The 19,157-nt window shown below is 39.2% G+C and overlaps 1 protein-coding gene across 1 annotated transcript; it reads right to left on the minus strand.

The window, feature by feature from the left end:
- Positions 1-8,309: 8,309 nt before the first annotated feature.
- LOC116015874 lies at positions 8,310-9,050 on the minus strand. The gene has a single exon (XM_031256042.1). It carries the CDS (start codon positions 9,048-9,050, stop codon positions 8,310-8,312), a length of 741 nt encoding a protein of 246 aa, XP_031111902.1.
- Positions 9,051-19,157: the final 10,107 nt, after the last annotated feature.

Genomic DNA, 19,157 nt, shown 5'->3' on the forward strand with positions numbered 1-19,157 from the left:
TGATTTCTTTGCAATTTCTTTCGAGCGTCCCATCCTACAAATTATAGAAATTATCATTCATGGTAATTGGCTTTGAATAAGTCACCATTATATTTGTGTAAAATTCCTTGTCAAGATAATGGATTTCAAACATATAGGGCTAAGAATTTCCGAAAATTTTGCCATAGTTTCCCCTATATTTTGGACAATTTCAAGCATAAGAATATCAACAATATCATTCCATTATCACACACATGCATAAATTCATCATAAGATATATCAATTTGATAGTCAAATAAGAAGTCAACTACAAAAGTCAAGAATTTCAAAAAGTCAACTTCATCTTCTTCCCCAAATTCAAAATTAGGGTTTTGAAATTGAAAATTCAATTTGGGCGATGTAGCATGTGAAAAGTCAAATTGATGACATATAATAGTTCTATAGCAAGTTTACTCATCAATTCAAGCATCAATTTCATAATTTCAACAAGAAATCTCATCAATTCAAGCATCAATTTCATAATTTCAACAAGAAATTTCATCAATTCAAGCATCAATTTCATAATTTCAACAAGAAATTTAACAAACCCAAGCATCAATTTCATAATTTCAACAAGAAATTTAACAAACCCAAGCATCAATTTCATAATTTCAACAAGAAATTTAACAAACCCATTTGTTAATTTCATAATTTCAACAAGAAATTTAACAAACCCATTTGTTTATCAATGGTGTTCACACTTGAAGTTCAAGAATATACAACAATCCATCAATGTAACCATCAATAATGAAAGAAAACATTAAAGGATAGTTCTATGAAGCATTATAACCAATTTAATCATTCAAAATCATGCAAGGCAATGTAAAATAAATTTCACATTCAAACTCTTCCAAACTCATGAATATTCAAGGATAAAGAGTCAAAAAGATGAAAGATTACCTTGATGTTGACGTTTTAATCTTCTTTGAATGGTAAAAAGTGAGAAGTATGTTCAAACCTTGAGTTTGGTTCTTCCTTGCGTGGAGAAGAGAAGAGAAAAATTGATTTTGGGAGAAAAATAAGGTGGGATGGCCGAACAAGGGTTTTAAACCCGTAGGGGCCTCCACGCCGGTCACACTCGTGTGACCGTGCGTGGGAGCTCTCTGCCTCGCTCCCACGCATGGCAACACGCGTGTGAGCGTGCGTGGGAGGCTACTGCCTCGTTCCCACGCACGGCTACACACGTGTGAGCCTCGTGTAGGTCCACTGCATCGTTTTCTTCTAATTTTGGGCCTTGCCTTCCATACCTATATCCAGTTTAAGCTCTTCCAAAGCAATTTCTAGTCTCGAATCCTACAAATTAGTCCTCAAAACATGGTTCCATATGATTGTAGCAATTTATTAGAACAAAAACATTAAAAACGAAAGCATAGCAATAATGTAAAGCATTTTATTAAAATCTTGGGTTGCCTCCCAAGTAGCGCCACGATTTACGTCATTGGCTAGACGCATTATAGCTTGGTTTGAATTCAACCATATTCCTTGGTGGTGGGTAAGAAGCATTTTGGTACCCACGTGTTTTTCCAAGTAAGCTTATCGTTCCTTCGCTTCGGTTTTGGTTTCACTTTTGATTTGACCTTTGCCCTTTCATTGTCATCAGCTCCTTCTTTTGCCTTTTCCTTGTCATCATTCGTGGCTTGTCCTTCGAATCTCAGGGTAATTTCTCCTGAACTAACAGCCCGACATGTAGCCAGAAATGGTCTTCCAAGAATTAAGGATTCATGGGGATCATCATCTCCCGTCTTACAGACAATAAAATCGACAGGCACAAGAAATTTTCCTACTCTTACTAGAACATCTTCCGCTAAGCCTTCAGGATACCGTGTGGTTCCGTCAGCCAAACGTAGAGTCAGCCTCGTCGGTTTCAAACGTGGTAGGTTCAATTTCTCAAAGAGATTTGAAGACATGACATTAATAGAAGCACCAAGATCAGCAAGAGCGTTTCTAGGTTCCATGTTCTGTATAGAACAAGGAATCAACAAAGCTCCAGGGTCACCCTTCTTTCTGGGGTTTCCCTCAGTCAAGCAAGCAGAAGATTCTTGGCTTAAACATGTAAAATTATCACAAATGTCATTCTGAAACAACTCACGGCATTCTTTGCTATTGAAGAATTTTCGAATAAAAGCTTTAAATTTACCTTCTCGAGCTGTTTCCTTTTCTTTCGAGCTTTTGACGTTGTCTCTTGGTAGTTCCTTTTCTTTCGGGCCTTCTTCCGAAGTGGTTTCCTCCTTGCGTTCCTTCATTGATATGGTGCATGAACTGTTCGCATTTTTTAATTCAAGATTAAGACTACAAGAGGTAGTCTTGTTTCTTTGGTCGTCTACCTTACATTGACAAGTTCCACAGATAGCATCCATTGGATCACATTTCTCATGTGTTTCTTCTTTGGCATCAATGGCGTTGACTCTCTCTTTCGGGTTGTTTTCAGTGTTGCTTGGGAGTTGTCCGTAGTGTCGATCTGACATCATCTTAAACATCTGAGAGATTTGATTCTCAATTGTCTTTAGTGTAACCTTAGACTCTTGGCGAAGACTAGAAATTTCTTGTCTAATCTCTTGAGTAATTTCTTGTTTCAGATTTGCCCGACCATTTTTGAGTTCCATGATCGTCCTTGTAAGTCTTTCATCTACCTCACGGATGTCATCCCTTCTCTGTTGAGTAAAATCAAGTTGAGAGTCGTATTGTGGCCTGAACTGGGTCATTTGATTTCCATTTCCTTGGTTTTGATTGTACATTAGTCTGTTCTTATCATTTTGTCCATATGCAGGCTTCTGTCCATAGTTGTACTGTCTTTGCGCTTGATATCCATCATTGTTGTTATTGTTCCAACCCTCTCCCTGTTTCCAATTGTTGTTTGATCTTTGGTTTTGTCCATAAGCATTGAAGTTGGAGTTCCTTTGATAATCTACCGCCTCAACTTGTTCAGATGCAGACGTAGAAGTGCAAATATTGGTGTCATGAGGTCCTCCACAGATATTACAATAAAGTGCTAATGTCATGCAAGGCTTGGGTTTTCCTTCCATTTTTTCTACCATAGCCTGTAGCTTTTTGATTTCGTGATTCATTGCTTCGATTTTGGCCTCACTTGCCACTCGATTATCAACTTCATAAATTCCTCCATGATCTCCTCTTCGTTCATACCAACAGGATGTGTTTTTAGATATTCTCTCGATCAGTTCCTCAGCCTCTTGCAACGCTAGGGAGACAAAGGCACCGCTGGAGGATGAGTCAAGCGACATCTTTCCTTCATCCGTCAACCCTCCATAGAATGAGCTAATCATGTCCTATGGGTGCATCAGATCTTGTGGGCACTGCCTTTTAAGAACTTTAAATCTTCGCCAAGCCTCTCCCAAACATTCAAGTCTTCCTTGTTTGAATTCTTGTATCAGCCTTCTAATCCTCATAGTTTTTGTAATGGGAAAGAACTCGTTCATGAATTCGCGATGCAACTGTTGCCACGTTCTGAAATGATTGTCGTCTTGGCTTTCCAACCATCGTGCTGCCTCTCCTATAACTGAAAATGGAAATAATTTTAGTCGAATTATTTCCTCGCTAACGCCTTCTTGTCTGTACATCCCACATGCTCGTATAAATCTTGTGATGTGTGCGTTGGGATCTTCAGATGGTAATCCCGAGTATTGACTGTTCTGAACCAGTGTGAGAATAGTTGGATGCACATGAAAGTTGACATTCTCCATTGGAGGTACATAGATCGAGTTGTGCATGTTAAAATCCGGAGTCATGTAATCTGCGATTGATCTTTGTGGTTCTTGAGGGTTTCCATAATATTCCTCTTCACGAATGTTTTCTTGATTGTTTGCTCTGTTAGCCTGCGGTTCTTCAATGATTGGTTCTTCATGGTTAATTGGTACTTGTGGATTGATTGGAACTGGGGGTGGATTTGGTACTGTTGTGCCTCTTCCTTGTGGGTTTCTTGTTGCGCTTGATGAAGCCATTATTGATCCTTGGGTATTTTTCCTTCTAGATGCTTTATTAATTTCAGGAATGTAGGGTAGTAGACCTTGATTTCCTTTTGCTCGTGTGTGCATTCACCTAGTAAAATTATCAATGAAACAGAAATTTCCACAATTGACTAGAAGTAGTCAATTGGGTTAGTAGCAAAACAAGTAATAATAAAACAAAATTAAGTGGAATAGATTAACATTTCTCAAATATAGCATTCATGCAATCAAAGTAAACAAAAACATATGACTACCTATTGCCATCCCCGGCAACGACGCCATTTTTTTACAACACTTGCGTGCATAGGGTGAAATGTCAAAAGATATTTGTATGATAAAACGGAAAGTCTGTGACTCCCCGAGTGTCGGTCTGAAGGAGGGACGTGGAGGTATGTCAAACATTCGGGAGTCTACTTGATTGGATCATGCATAGGACTTGAGTGTGGTGAAGGGTGGAATTGCAAGTGAGAGTGTAGTTCATTGGTTGGTTTGAGTGCAAAAGGGTAGTAAAGTAAAAGTGATTTTGGGAATATGTAAAAGGGGTAGGGATTGGATAGTGTTCATGAATATTGCATAGTGAGAGTGCAAGGTCATGGATTAGGATTGCTAGGATATTGGCTATTCAAGAGTGTGTTGTCTTAGTCATTTTCCACCTTGTGTACTAAGGCTTCTTTGACTTAGGAGTGCTTTCAAGCATCCAAAGTTCTAAGAGGAATTTTATCAAACACTTAAGCTACACACTATCCTACTATTCTTAAGAAGTCCATAGGAACTTTGATTGTGTAAAGCTTTAAATCCTAACTCTAATCAAAGACATGAAAGAGTCAAGAGCTCAATCTCTCATCTAGATTGGCCGAATCCAAACAAGATCTCATCAAAACAACAATCAAAAGACAAGAATAGATAATCCATCAACACAAACTCATAGATCCAAGATATAGAAATAAGATCATCACAAAAGCAATATTCAATCACACAATCCAAATCCCTAGACTAAATTAGCTACTCATGATATGAAATGCAAGCAAAAGCTAATTTAATCCAAGAATAAGATTACTAAAATTATAGAAATGAAATAGAGATCACCTAGAGAGAAGAAGATCTTCAATCCAAGCTTGTTGTCTTCTACATTGGAGATTGATCTAATCTAGAAACTAGAAAAAATGGAGAAAGTTCTCCAAAGGAAAAACTAAGAAAAGGGAAAACTAAAAATTCTGGAATCCTCCTCTGGAAATTCATCAAAGGGGTTTAAATAGTCTCCGAAATGACAACCCTAGCTGAAATTCGCGCAACACGCCTCCACGCCTCTCACACGCGTGTGAGCGTGCGTGGGGAGCTTCTGGAAAGTTTCCACGCTTGCTCACACGCGTGTGGCCTTCCAGATTGGTCCTCCGAGGCTCCGCTTTTGCCTGGTTTGCTTTTTAAGCTCATCTTTTGGTCCTATTTGCTCCCGGGGTTCCTGTTTTACTTCTTTTAAGCTATAAGTAGCTTCTGTGCATCAGTTAGTGATTTTCAAACATTTACGCACATAATTTACCAAATAAGGATGCTATAGACGCGATAAAACACCCTAAAATGTGCCTGAAATAAGGGTATCTCGGAGTCTTATCACTCGTGTATACCAAACCGGCAAATTATGTTTTTCCAAAGTAATTTTCGGCACTAATACTCGGTGATCGTGACTAATGGCTTGGCCTCTACCCATTTGGTAAAGTAATCAAGAGCTATTATGCAGAACCTGTGCCACCTTGGTGCTACTGGAAGTGGGCCCAATAAATCAATGTCCCATCTTGCAAAGGGAATGGCAGTGGTGACCGGCGTATAGAAGGAAACCGGCCTTGTTTCTTTCCGAGCGAAGGCTTGACAAACAAGACACCTTGCCACCTTTCGGATGTAGTCTCTAACCATGGTCGGCCAATAGTATCCTTGCAATACAAACTTTCGTGCCAAAGTATGAGCTCCTTGATGAGCCAAGCAAATCCCTAAGTGTGCTTCTTCCATTACTTTTTCAGCATCGGTCAGGAATAGGCACAGCAGTAGAGGGTAAGCTCGACTGCCCACTTGACCAATCGACCAGAAGAGGTCCGATTCCTCAAACTCCAGCCAACGGATGATCTGTCAATACTCGGATAGGGTGAGCTTGGAAGTAGGGGACCAGTTTCTGAGCAGCGATGACTAACTCATAGACCACTTTTTTCAAGTGGCCAGTAATGAACTTCAGCAGCTTTCAGAGCCCTGCTCACATAATATATAGGATGTTGAACATTCTCTTCCTCTCGGACTAGCATCGAGCTAACAGCCTGCTGAGAGGCAGCCAAGTAAAGAAACAATGTCTCGCCCTCCACCGGTTTGGACAATAGCATAGGAGAAAATAGATATGTCTTGAGACCTTCGAAGGCAGTTTGACACTCCTCCGACCAAACGAATCTTTCCCAGTTTTAGAGCATTAGAAAAAGGTAAGGATCGGTCGACCGATTTAGAAAGAAATCGGCTTAATGCTGCCAACCGACCTGTAAGACGTTGTAACTCCTTGATGGTCATAGGTGGCTGCATATCCAGTACAACCCTAACGTTTTCAGGGTTTGGCTCAATTCCCCACCGAGTCACCATATACCCTAAAAACTTCCCTCCTTGCACAGCAAAAGCTCACTTCTTTGCATTCAATCTTAGATTGTGTTCCTCCATTATTCGGAAACTAGCAGTAAGGTCGTCTGCATGACTTTCTTCTTTGAGACTTTTTACCAGCATGTCATCCACATAAGCAGCCATGGATTTACCCAACAAGTCTTTGAATAACTGAGACACCATCCTGGTATAGGTCGCACCAGAATTCTTCAGGCCAAAGGGCATGACTCAGTAACAGTATACCCCGTCCGGAATTACAAAGGCAGTTTTTTCCTCGTCCGAGGCATGCATGAAAATTTGATGGTAACCCCTAACGGCATCCATGAAGCTTAGTAAGGCACACCTGGTTGTCTCATCAACCATCTCATCAATAAGACTTTGGGCATGCTTTGTTTAGGTCGGTGTAATCAACACACATCCTCTACGCGGGAAGCTTCGGGAACAATACTACATTGGCCAGCCATTTTGGATATTTAACTTCTCGGATGTACCCATCGGCCAGCAACGCGTCAATTTCCTTCTTCACAAACTCGCGAAGATCCGTTGAGAGGTGTCTCTTTCTCTTAACTACAGGTCGGTAGGTCGGATCTACTCCCAACGGTGAGTGATTATGGATCGGTCTACCCACGATATATCTTCTAGTCCCCATGCGAAGATTTTCTTGTATTTCCTCAGTACTTGCACGACCGACCTTTTGACTGTATCTGGAAGGCCCTTTCTGATCCTTGCCTGTCTTTCAAGGTGGCTCAGATCAATCTCTACCTCTTCTAATTCGACCATCGGCTCGAGTCGTTCCAAAGTGCGTTCCCCCATGTCCTCTCTCTTGGTGATGGTATGGATCCGTAGGTCCGACCTCCCCATCTTGCGATAGGATTGCAAATAGCAGTCACGAGTTATCTTCTGATCACTCCGTACCACACCCACCCCTATAGGGGTTCGGAATTTCATGCATAGTTGTTTCAAGGATATCAAAGCTCCCAAATTCTCTAACTACGACCTTCCAAGGATGGCGTTATGATAACACTTTAGTTGAACAACTACATAATCCATCTCCATGGTAGTAACGTTAGGGTAGGTACCTAGCTCAACCAGCAACTTTATGGAACCCTCAGCTTCGATGGGGTCGCCCATGAACCCCGCAAAGGGAGTTATAACCGGCCTAAGGATGTCTCGATCCAATCTCAACTTCTTGAAAGTGTCTAAATAGAGGACGTTAACACTACTACCCGTATCCACCAATACTCGTCTCACGATGGTACCAACTATGTCCATCGCTATGACCAAGGCATCTCGATGGGGCCTAGCCCCCAATGGCAAATCGTCATCTTTCAAGGTGATCGGCTATCGGCATGCCTTTTTCACACTAGCTGCTCTCCCATAAATAACTCCAACGTACAACTATCGAGCCCACGCCTTCCTCGATCCCGCCGAGTCACCTCCCTCGGGACATCCAGCGATCATGTTGATGATGTTCTTCCCTTTCCAATTTGCTTCCTCGTTTTTCGTAGCATGCTGCTTTCCCTTAACACGGTTACCCTTCTCAGCTTGGCTCGGGTTTCCGCGTTGCCAAGGCACGCCCTACTGCCATTGGCTCGGAGCGCTCCTTTGAATGATAGCCTCCATTTCTTTCTTCAAGAAGTTGCACTCCTCGGTCGAATGCGTGGTCGATCGATACAGCCGACAATACTTGCTAGTTCCCGAGATCTACCCAACGGTCGGGGGCGTATTAGTCGGTCGTATCTCAGACAGAGGTTGAGCTTGAACTTCTTGAACCGCGATCGGCTGCTGGTGAAACGATGGGACACCCGTTTTTTCAGGGTTCCGACTAGTCTCTTGTCGGCCTAATCGACTCTTATCAAATCTTCCGGTTCGCGGTTCCTCTAGACGAGGCTTTTTAAGTCGGGACGACCCTCCTTCCTGGATCTTTTTCTGCTTTGTCGTGTCCTCTGTGTCAGCCTGTTGATTAGCTCTTTGAATGGCTTGAGCGTACGAGCTCGACCACTCAGTATGGAGGTAGGTATACAGCTTCCCCAACCTTAGATTTTCCATAAACAAGATTAACATTGTCTTATCATCCAAATCGTCCACTGTGTGAACCTCTTTCTGCCATCTCGCTAGGAATGACCTAAGTGACTCATTAGGGTCTTGCATAACCCTGAACATGTACATGAAATTCTTCTTAGGACGCAAGTAGGCAGCATAATTGGTCAAGAAGAGCTCGGCCAACTGCGCAAAACTGTTCACAGAATGCTCGGGCAACCTCATGCACCACCTTTGCGCTGAACCAGTTAAAGTCGTTAGGAAAGCTTTACACATCAAAGGATCTTCAGCTCCATGAATCTGCATCTGAGCCTGGAAGCTAAGCAGGTGCTCCCGAGGATCTCTAATTCCATCATACGTCAGGATTTCAGGTAACTTAAACTTCGTTGGGGTCCGGAATGCCATAATCTCTTGAGAGAATGGGCACGCCCGCATGAAAGACTAAGCATCACTAGTATTCCCATTCACTTGGTTCTATAAGTCCCAAACTTGCCGAGCCAATGCGACAACGTCCTTCGGCCTTCGACACCGACCAGCTGGTGATTCCCCCATGCTCTCATGAATTGAGTGTTCCTCAATTTGCCTTTGAACATCATCATACCTTTGCTCCCACCTATTTCTAGGCTCATTAGGAGCGACCTCCTTCAGTACCTCTTGCGTATTTAGATTCCCATTGCCCGGTACGTCCTGAATCGTCAATTTGTCGAAGATGGACTGACGTAGTCGTCTTGACCTTGATGGAGATCGGCGCGAAGAGGCCGACCTTTCTTACTCTATCAATCGGACATATCTTGCTTGCTGAACCATCGGAGGCCTATTTCTCTCGCGAAGGCGCACCTCTCACTCATAAATGTCTACTAACCGAGTGAGTGCCCCTAGTATTCCCAGCTGCTCGGGTTGTTCAGATACGACTGGTGGAGGAGGCGGAGGCGCCTCTCCAATTTGTACCCCATTAGCAAGAAGATCTTCCACTCGCACTTGCTCACTTTGAGCACGAGAGTTTTGACGATTAAGTTTCTCTCGCAAGTTGCCGGCACAGGGTCGGGATAGCTGCTCTCGCAGGTTCCTTCCCGAAGAAATAGTTTGCCCAGTAGTACCATTCGCTTGCACCTGAATTTGTGTCCTTCCTTGTCCTTGACCCTGACGATTCCTAGTAGTCACCATTGTTACGTATTTTCAACCTTCTCAGTCAGCTAGAGACCACACAACCTTTTGTTTGATCCCCATGGACAGCGCCAATGTTGGTTTTATCTCCCATAGAATGGTCGAACGGCAGGCCAACACCACCGGAAAATCGACTAACACTTGATTGGAAACTAGAGCGACTTTTCAACCCTTTTTGTGTTATAAATTGCCTTTGAGTACAATGAATTGCTTATGCCTCTCTCGAGACTTAGAACCCCTATTTATACAAGCTAAGAGGGATTTCTCCCTTAAGAAACTTCTAAACTACTTTAGGAACTCTTTCTTTATTACATTTAGGCATTTTCTTAATCTATCTCGACCTTCCTTCCATATCCTTCGCCTTTCGCCGCCTGGCCCTTTTAGGAAATTCTTGTAACCGCCTTTCCTGCTCCACATCTCCTTGCACTACTCTTTCTGCCTCGGCCTACTTCTCGGTCGGTCTGGGCCGACTCATCCCCCTTCGCTCCTTAGCTCGTCTTTTCCTCCAAGGTAATTAGTTGTTTCAATAGCAATGTTCAATCACTCTTTGTCTAAGATCTTCAGCTGCCTTGTCACCTCTTCCTTGAACCCTCGACCGACCGAGACAACCTCGGCCGACCTATACAGCATTATCGTGCCTTTTTCCAAGCCTTCTTCCCCATCTCATCAATCGTCCCTTTCGTCTACGCCGAGCCTCTAGGGCCGAGCTTTAGTCTACCCCCCATCAATTACATCAACTCATTTTCATCTCAAGTTTGAGATACAAATTGATAAATGTTCTTGCTTGTAGTCAACAAAGTTGTGTGATCATGAAGAGGGAAATATAGTTATACTTTGGAAGAAGGGAAGAACTAGTAAGCAAGGAGAAGTATTAGGAGATGTGTCGAAGGCAACATTTTCTAAGATTGTAAGCAAAACATTTACTTGTTTATCCTCTTTATGTATTTGGAATAATTGTGGGTTATCATGGTAATTTGTGATGCATTACAAGATGCATATATTCAAAGAAGAAACAAGGTTTGCTCAAACTAAAATGACCAAAAGAATACATCCTTACAAAGGCACTTGAATCTAAGGAGCATGGAGGTCATGCAAGGGGTATAGGAGGACATGTCAATCCATCAACATATTTTAGAGTTGGTAGAGGGATGATGTCTACTAATGAAAAAAATTTACTTCTAAGGCAACAAGCAAAGTTTGAGGATAGAATGGCTAAGTTAGAGACTTTGGTACTTAAATAAGGTTGGCTCATAGCGATACTCCGGACGCGGCCATGACCGGGTGGAAAGGAATCTCCTTAGACGCATTACTCAGAGGATCGGCCGGCGCATCCCCAGAAGCGACCGGCCGGAAGGCAGACGTAGAGAGGTTCTCTGAAAACCTCGCGTGAGAAGAAGAAGAAAACGAAGACATGGAAATGACGAAGAAGGCAAGAAAGCAAGAAAGGGAAAAAGGGCTTAGTAGAAGGGTTTGCGAAACTGACACCGGAGAGAAAGAAGCAATGTGAGAGCAGACGATGGCGGTGGAGGAATAGTGAAGTGACTGGAGTGGAAAGAACTGGACTGCATAAGAAGAAAGCAAAAGAGGAAGAAAGAAAACAGGCGAGCCTTTTATAGAGTCGGAGGAGGAAGGAGATGAAGACGCGTGGATTAAATCGGACGGGCGGGCAAGCGATGCGATGGTTGATGGAACGGTTAGCTTACGTCAGAGTGGGAAGGCATTTAATGCCTATACGGCGGTTTAGAAAATGTAATGATGAGGGCGGGAATCGCGAAAAAGATTAAATATCGAAAAAGGCGGAAAATGGAGGGTTTTATACAGTCAAGACAGGTGGGCGTGGGCCGACCTATTGGAGGTCGGACCCGGTAAAATCCCTTGAAAAAGGGAAGATTGAGCAAAACTCAGCCTAGTCCTCAAACTAAGGGTTTGAGGGACTGAAGAGGATCTCAAACGATAAGTCGGATCTAATGCAATTAGGGGGCAGATTGTGCTAATTTAAGTTTGGTCGAACCCTTAGACTAAGAGTCTGAGGGACTGGAAGCATGGATTGGAGAACGGGTCGAGGGGCGAGGTTGGAAAGTCGTAGAGAAATCTTAAGATAGGTCGGACCTGACCCCATCGAGCTAGGGTCTAGGGGCCGACCTATCTCGGCGTTTGCAAGCGTCAAAGGTTCTCAAAAGACCCTTAGGGGCCGAAGGAGTGATTTCGAAGATGAATCAACCTGTTTAGTAAATGCGTACAGAGAAAGGGAAAGCAAAGCACAAGCAAAAAGATGATGATGTACCATTCATCTAAAGCCCAAGGGCTGGATAATTACATTCAAAACAAAAAAGGGCCAATGATGCACCCCTCCAGCAAAAGATACCAAAAGACAAGGCTATTATAGGTTAAGCCTCAAACATACTTGGTCGAAGGAACGACCTTAGAAGAGACAGTCGGAGTCGCCGGCGCAGGAGCAGAAGCATAGTCGCAGAATTCCTCCCAAAAGGCAGTGACGCTTGGCGGAGCACCATCGAGGATACCCCGGTCCAGCATGGCATCGATCTCATCCAGGAACTCCACGTAGTCAGGGTCCGGAATCAGCGCCTCCGAGGAAACAGGGCTGTGAAACAGCGGTTCCATCTCGACAGATGGCGGTTCGAGGGGTATAGCGACCCAATCGTCTTCTTCCTACTCAGGCGAGATATCGATTAGCAGAAGCGGATCATCGCCGGGCTGAAGGTCACCGGACCTTAGATGGTCCTTCCGATCGGCCATCCAGGCTCTGGTCGCGTGCTCCACCAGTCGCAAAGAATATCGCCAGGGGATGGAGCGAAAACTTTACGTTTGGGAGCTATGTTCTGAAGTAGGAAAGCTGTTGAACATGGGAGGATGAGCAAAAATGGGAAAACATCAATATTTATAGGAGAAGACTTACCTTGGAAAAGACAAAAGGCAGTTGCACTCGAGTGAAGAGAGTTAAATTGATGTGACAGTGTCAAAAGCTCGCTGATCGACAAGAAATAAGGATCAAAAGGCATTAAATGTAATGGATTTGACCGATGGGACCGTGAGAATATGGAGTTAAAAGCTGAAGCTCGGGCAGGCACGAGCGACAACCATTGCACAAGAGACCTGGTCACAGCTACTTTTTCGAGTCGTGCTTCACGTAACTCGGGAAAGTGGGGGACTAGGGAGAAGTAAAAAACTTTCCTTCTGTAGAAGCGAGCTTGAGACGATGAACGCGTACAGGGGATGGGTTGATGTTGAAGGACGAGCTAGCAGTACTTTTCTTAGTCGTACTTCGTGTAACTCAAAGCGTAAGGGACTGGGGAGTAAAAAACTTTCCTAGATATAGAGATGCATTGCATTTTCCTGAGCCGTGCTTTGCATAGCTCGGGAAAATGAGGGACTAGATTATAGAGGATAGGCTACGGCTCGGTACTAGAAGTTTAGAGTAGGAAAAAAAGGATGACCAATGCGGAGGGAGAGAAGGCTCGAAGGTAGATATGACGACACGGTAAAGGTCGCTCGATGATCGGTCGGTCGGCCGATCGTTGAGAAGGTAACAAGGCAGCTGAAGATCTTAGATTAAGAGTGATTGAACATAACTATTGAAACAACTAATTACCATGGAGGAAGGTTGGACCAAAGAAGTAAGAAGAGATAAGTCAGACCAGGCCGACCTAGAAAGGGCTGAGGCAGGAAAGGCGGTGCAGGAGTGGCAGTCACGAAAGGTTTCCTAAAGAGACTCGGCAGCAGAAGGCGGGAAATATGGAAGGAAGGTCGGATAGATTAGGAAAGTGCCTAAAATGTAATAAGGAAAGAGTTCCTAAAGTAGTTTAGAAGTTTCTATGGGAGAAATCTCTCTTAGCTTGTATAAATAAGGGTTCTAGGTCTCGAGAGAGGCATAAGCAATTCATTGCCAATCTATAGAGATGCGCTAACAGTAGAGTTCTCTATTTAGGGTAGAGGTGAAACCTGAAAATGTTGCACACCAGTAAAAACTACTATTCCAAAAGACTTAAACTTTCAGAAGACAAGTCTCGAATGGTAATCTTGATCAGTTTCGGTAAACATATCTGCTCAGTAGACAAACTAATCCGCAAATGACTTTATTGGTAGACATAGTCAACGCAGTAAAGTCTTGGTCAAATGATAGAGCCTTAGTTAAACAACAAACTTTCTAGTCAAGAGTACAAATTTAGAATTAATTCCTCATTCACCTATTATCCATCTTAAGTATGTATATAATGTATCATAGTAATCCTTTCAACTAGGAGAATTTGAATCTACTTTGATTCAACCCAAATCAAAATTGGACTACACTCAAAACATTGCCTCAAAATAGCCACTATAAATATCTTATTTAAACTAATTTTTCTAACAAATACAAGAAATGATAATGGAATCCATGATTTTTCCAATTTTAGATTAAAGATATGAGCTCTCCATTCTCACATTTTTATTTAATCACTTGGCAAAAATCCAAACTTAGGTTTGGAAGAGTTTGTAAAGCTGGATTGAGTGCGATGAGAGCAATATAAAATAACTTCTTAACTATATTAAGACATTGGTTGTATTTATAAAAAAGATAAAAAAAAAAATAAAAAAACATTGATTTAATTTTGTCCATTCGAATAATCATATGTATTTAATTTATTTCTTTCGTTAGTTAAAGCAAATCAATGCCACCTTTCTAAAACCTTGCTTAATTAAGTTCTTAATTAGGTAATTAGGGAGTATCAGAAGCTGTTGACGTTACTTTATGCAACGTTATTGTCCATTGACGTGACTTCTTTTGGGGTCTGAAAATTAAATCAAACCTTATGATGTAAACTCTTTCTTGTTCATTAATACAGATAGAATCAAGTATACCTCAAAAATCATAAAATTTCAAAAGTAGAATATGAAAATTAAAATATTATATCTAAAATTAATAGGTTAACTTTTAAATTTGAAAGACAACATGAAAACGGTATATTGTATTCAATAATGTTTGATGGACAAAAAAATTATCATAAGTTTCGCTAAATAATGCTAATGTAGTGTGCTATCATTAACCAATTTAGGAAGAATTCCTTTCATTCAGAGTGTGTACTGTGGGATCTAAGGGGAAGGTCTATGGCTCTATCACAAGAAGGGGCTAGAGAATATCATCGTGGATCGGATCTGGACTCCAAAACAGTGATAAAAGTCTAGTTAGATAAGCAGCTCGGTGACAATGAGTGTTACTCCTTAATTGGGGACTTTAAGTTTTTGGCTGCTAAGTTCTCCTATCTCAGAAACATGCATGTATTTAGAGAAGGAAACAAATATGCCAATTTCTTAGCCAACATGGGTGGAGATTGGGGAACTACTTTCTTAGAAGACCTCCTGATTGACTTGGTAACACTTCTGCTTGCAGACGCGGGTAGGTTTACACCAAAAAAAAAAAAAAAATTATATTCATAAAATTGAAAGTGAAATAAACTCTAAAAAGATATATTGGACTCCACAAATTCAATTAATCTATAAATAAAAACAAAACAAAATGTTTGCTCATTTGGAAAGATGCCATGTGACTGGGAGGGAGTTTTATTTCTAATGTATACAACATTACATTCTGATCTGTAAGAATAAGAAGCCAACAAGTGGGTCCAAGTAGAAATAAAAGAGAATAATAATGATTTTCAATTATTGAAGAACAACATGGGAAAGCATTAACTAAAACTGGCCAAAGTATCAAAGTGTTCACACACTTAAATTCACTTACGTACAGGTTCCATATTTGCAATCTATTTGATACCACTTTTTTTGAGTACACCTTGGTATTTAATTTTTTTTATAAAAATTAATTTTTGATTTACTTATTGACAAGTGTGGTACTTTTGTATTTAATTTTTGACTAATAATTTGACTACAATACACCCTTTATAGCCAAAGATTATATTAACAAATCAAAAATCGAATTGACAAATCAACTAATTGTGCACAATTTAAAGGTGAAATTAAAATATAAGTTTCCCTAAACTTTATCATTTTGATAAGAATGGGTTGATAGATTGATAGCTATGCTTATTGATATAAGTATCTATTGCGTGAACAAATTGGGAAAGTTGTGGTTAAATGCCAACAAGCCTTCATCTTGTTGGGATTTTATTGACATGACCAAAAACTTCTGGGATTGAAAGTTCAGTATAACCTTTTGATGTAAAGCTTTTTGTTGGCAATTACAATTTATTAATGGTATGGTAGGGCTAACTAGAAAGTTAACAAATTCCTGAAGATGAAAATCCAGTTCAATAAAAATACTTATTTCTGTGTCAATTTATATGTATGTCTCACCTTATTAGAAATTTAATGTTTCATCAATTTCTTAATTTAACAAATAAAATAAAAGAATTGTTTTTCTTTGTAGCTAGCTTGTTGGTTCCATTTGTTTAGAAATCTTGTAATTTATTGTAGTGAATATATACTCTTCGGTTGTAATATTAATATTCAATACAATACATATATTCATATATGTATATAGCAATTAAAATAATCCATAGAAGTAAGGTTGTCTTTGAAAACTTAGAAAATAATTTCTGTGTTTGGTAAAGAATGAAAAATGTAAGTCAAAGGAAAATGATTGTTTGATCAAAGGAAAATACTCTTATTTTCTTAGACAATGACTTTTCATCTTTTGTGGGAGAAGTCATTTTCCAATTTTTACACCACCACCTTCGTCGTCGTTGTCGCCACCACCACAACCACCGTCGCCACCACTACATACCACCATCACCACTACCATACCACCACCACCACCGCCACCGTCAACACACCACCACCGCCACCATCAACACACCACCACCGCACTACACCATCACCATCACCACCATCACCACCACTACCATACTACCACCACCACTACCACAGTCGTGATGGTGGTGGTGGTGCAATGGTGATAGTAGTGATAGTGGTGGTGTTGTTTGCTATATAATAATAATAATAATAATAATAATAATAATAACAACAACAATATACCACCACCACCACCACTACCACTACTACCACTATCACCGCACTACCACCATTTATATTATTACTAGTATTTTCTATGCGTTATGCACAAAAATAGATGTCCAATGTTAGTAATCTATATTAAAATATTATATTTATTTAGATTTAAAATATTTTTATTATTGTATAATAATAATAATATAAACCATTTTTATGAATTTGATATTTATATTTTAGAAAATAACTTATATAGTACTCCAATATATAATTTCTATATATTATTACCATTGAACAAGATAAGAAAATATACAGTGGATGCATGTGCATGGTAACAATAATTGAAAAAAGATAACAGAAGTTATAACGGTATGATTAATTTTTACCAAAATATTATATAGTACAACTCTTATAGCATAACGTATTAAAAAATAACAAGAAAAAACGGACATAAATAAAGGGTATAATTGTCATTCACATTTATTAGTTTTTAGATTATAAATGTTATATTCTAAACAAAACAATTAAAATGTTTAAAATTATACAATTTTACTCATTTTTTGAAAAATGAACCAAACAAACCAAGATAATTTTCAAAAATGTAACCAAATACTGAAAATGAAAATGTTTTCTGAAAAATAATTCATTTTTCAAAAAATATTTTTCAAAAATCAATTTCTTATTATTCAAAGAAACCCTAAGTTCAGCAAAGCCATAAGACATTTTAGCTGATGAAGTAAGTTGTAATTTCACTTGGAAAAAAAAATGAAAAGCATTTTGCCCATTTGAAAATGAATAAATCTTCCGTAACATTATTTCACTTAAAATGTATACGTAAAACGTGTAATATTTTTTTAGTTATAAATATTTTTTTAAAAAAAATTAAATTCATAGAAACATTACACATCTCACATGAAACCGTCTCACACAAAACATACTCTTTGAAAATATGCTATGTGATTTGAAATGAGTCTCAATTTATTTATTTATTGTTATGTTGCTGTATACAATATTATTAAATTATTTTGTAATTTTTATCAATCATAATCCATGATATATATAAATGAAGTATCCTTAGAAGTAAATTAAAGTATATAAATTTAACATCATTTTTATATGCATGAGTATGGCTCTGTTTGGCAAAGGTTATTTAGGAGTTTATAGTTTATTTTAAGCTACTAATAAGCTATAAGTTCTGTTTGGTAATGTCCCTAAAATACGGTAGTAGCTTAAACTAAGAGCTTATTTTTTAACGCTACCTAAGGTAGCGTTATAAGCTAGTAGCTTCATAACTTTTTTTTTTTCCATCTTTAACCTTATTATTATATTTTAAAGAAATGACATCATTTACCATTTCCAATTAAAACCTTTTTGGCTAAATTTTTTTGACTTTTTCCCATCAATATGTTTGGTTGTAATTTCAATTTGGCATTTGTGTTTGAACATTGATTTTTGTATGAACTAATTTTATGAATTATAAACATTTTGTTTTACTTTATATGTTTTCAAATATATGTTCTTACTTTATATTTTATTAAAATACATTTATTTCACTATTTTATATTTTAATATATGAACAAACTTGTTTAAATTTAAAACTATTTAAATTATATGAAGATATCCGTTTTAGTCTTTTTACATCTATCAGCTTATAAAAAAGCTAATTTTGTCAAACACTTTTAAACATAACAGTTAGCTTAACAGCTCTTCAGATTCAGTTTCGAGCTTATAACTTTTCAGTTTTCAGCTACTTTTCAGCTTTCAGTTATCTTTTCAGCTAAGTTTGTCAAGCATAGCCTATATAGATGATATTGTGTGTTCCAACTTAATTAGAGAGCTTAGATTTGAGGCCTAGAAATGCACCTATTAGTCTTTGTGAGGTTCTATTATACATCTCAACTTTTTACCCTTTATTTCCTATTTGATGTGGTGATCGATCATGGGTGCTAAAGAACATATCGTCTTTAATTTATTCTCCTCCTTTTTTCCCCCACCCAATTAGTTATAACATTGTGCTTATATATATGGTGGATATGGTACGGTTCACCTAACAAGATGGACTCCTAATACAAGTTTAATTTTAATATATTGTATATTCATTTTTAGTGTATTATATGTTCATTTATAGTATATTACATGTCCATTTTAATGTATTACAAGTTCATTTTGACTTACAATACACTAAAAATGAACATATATTAAAATATAATATACCTACTGGCTACTAAAAATGAATATGTAGTACACAAAAAATGAACATGCAATATATTAAAAAAAAAATTGAACCATATATTAGATTATTAGGATTCATCTTATGAGGTGGACGTGGGTGCACAATATAATTTTCCATTAGTAACGCATAGCATATAATCTAAAAACATATAATAA

This window comes from Ipomoea triloba, chromosome 4 (genome assembly GCF_003576645.1).
Source record: "Ipomoea triloba cultivar NCNSP0323 chromosome 4, ASM357664v1".
NCBI classification, from domain to species: Eukaryota; Viridiplantae; Streptophyta; class Magnoliopsida; order Solanales; family Convolvulaceae; genus Ipomoea; species Ipomoea triloba.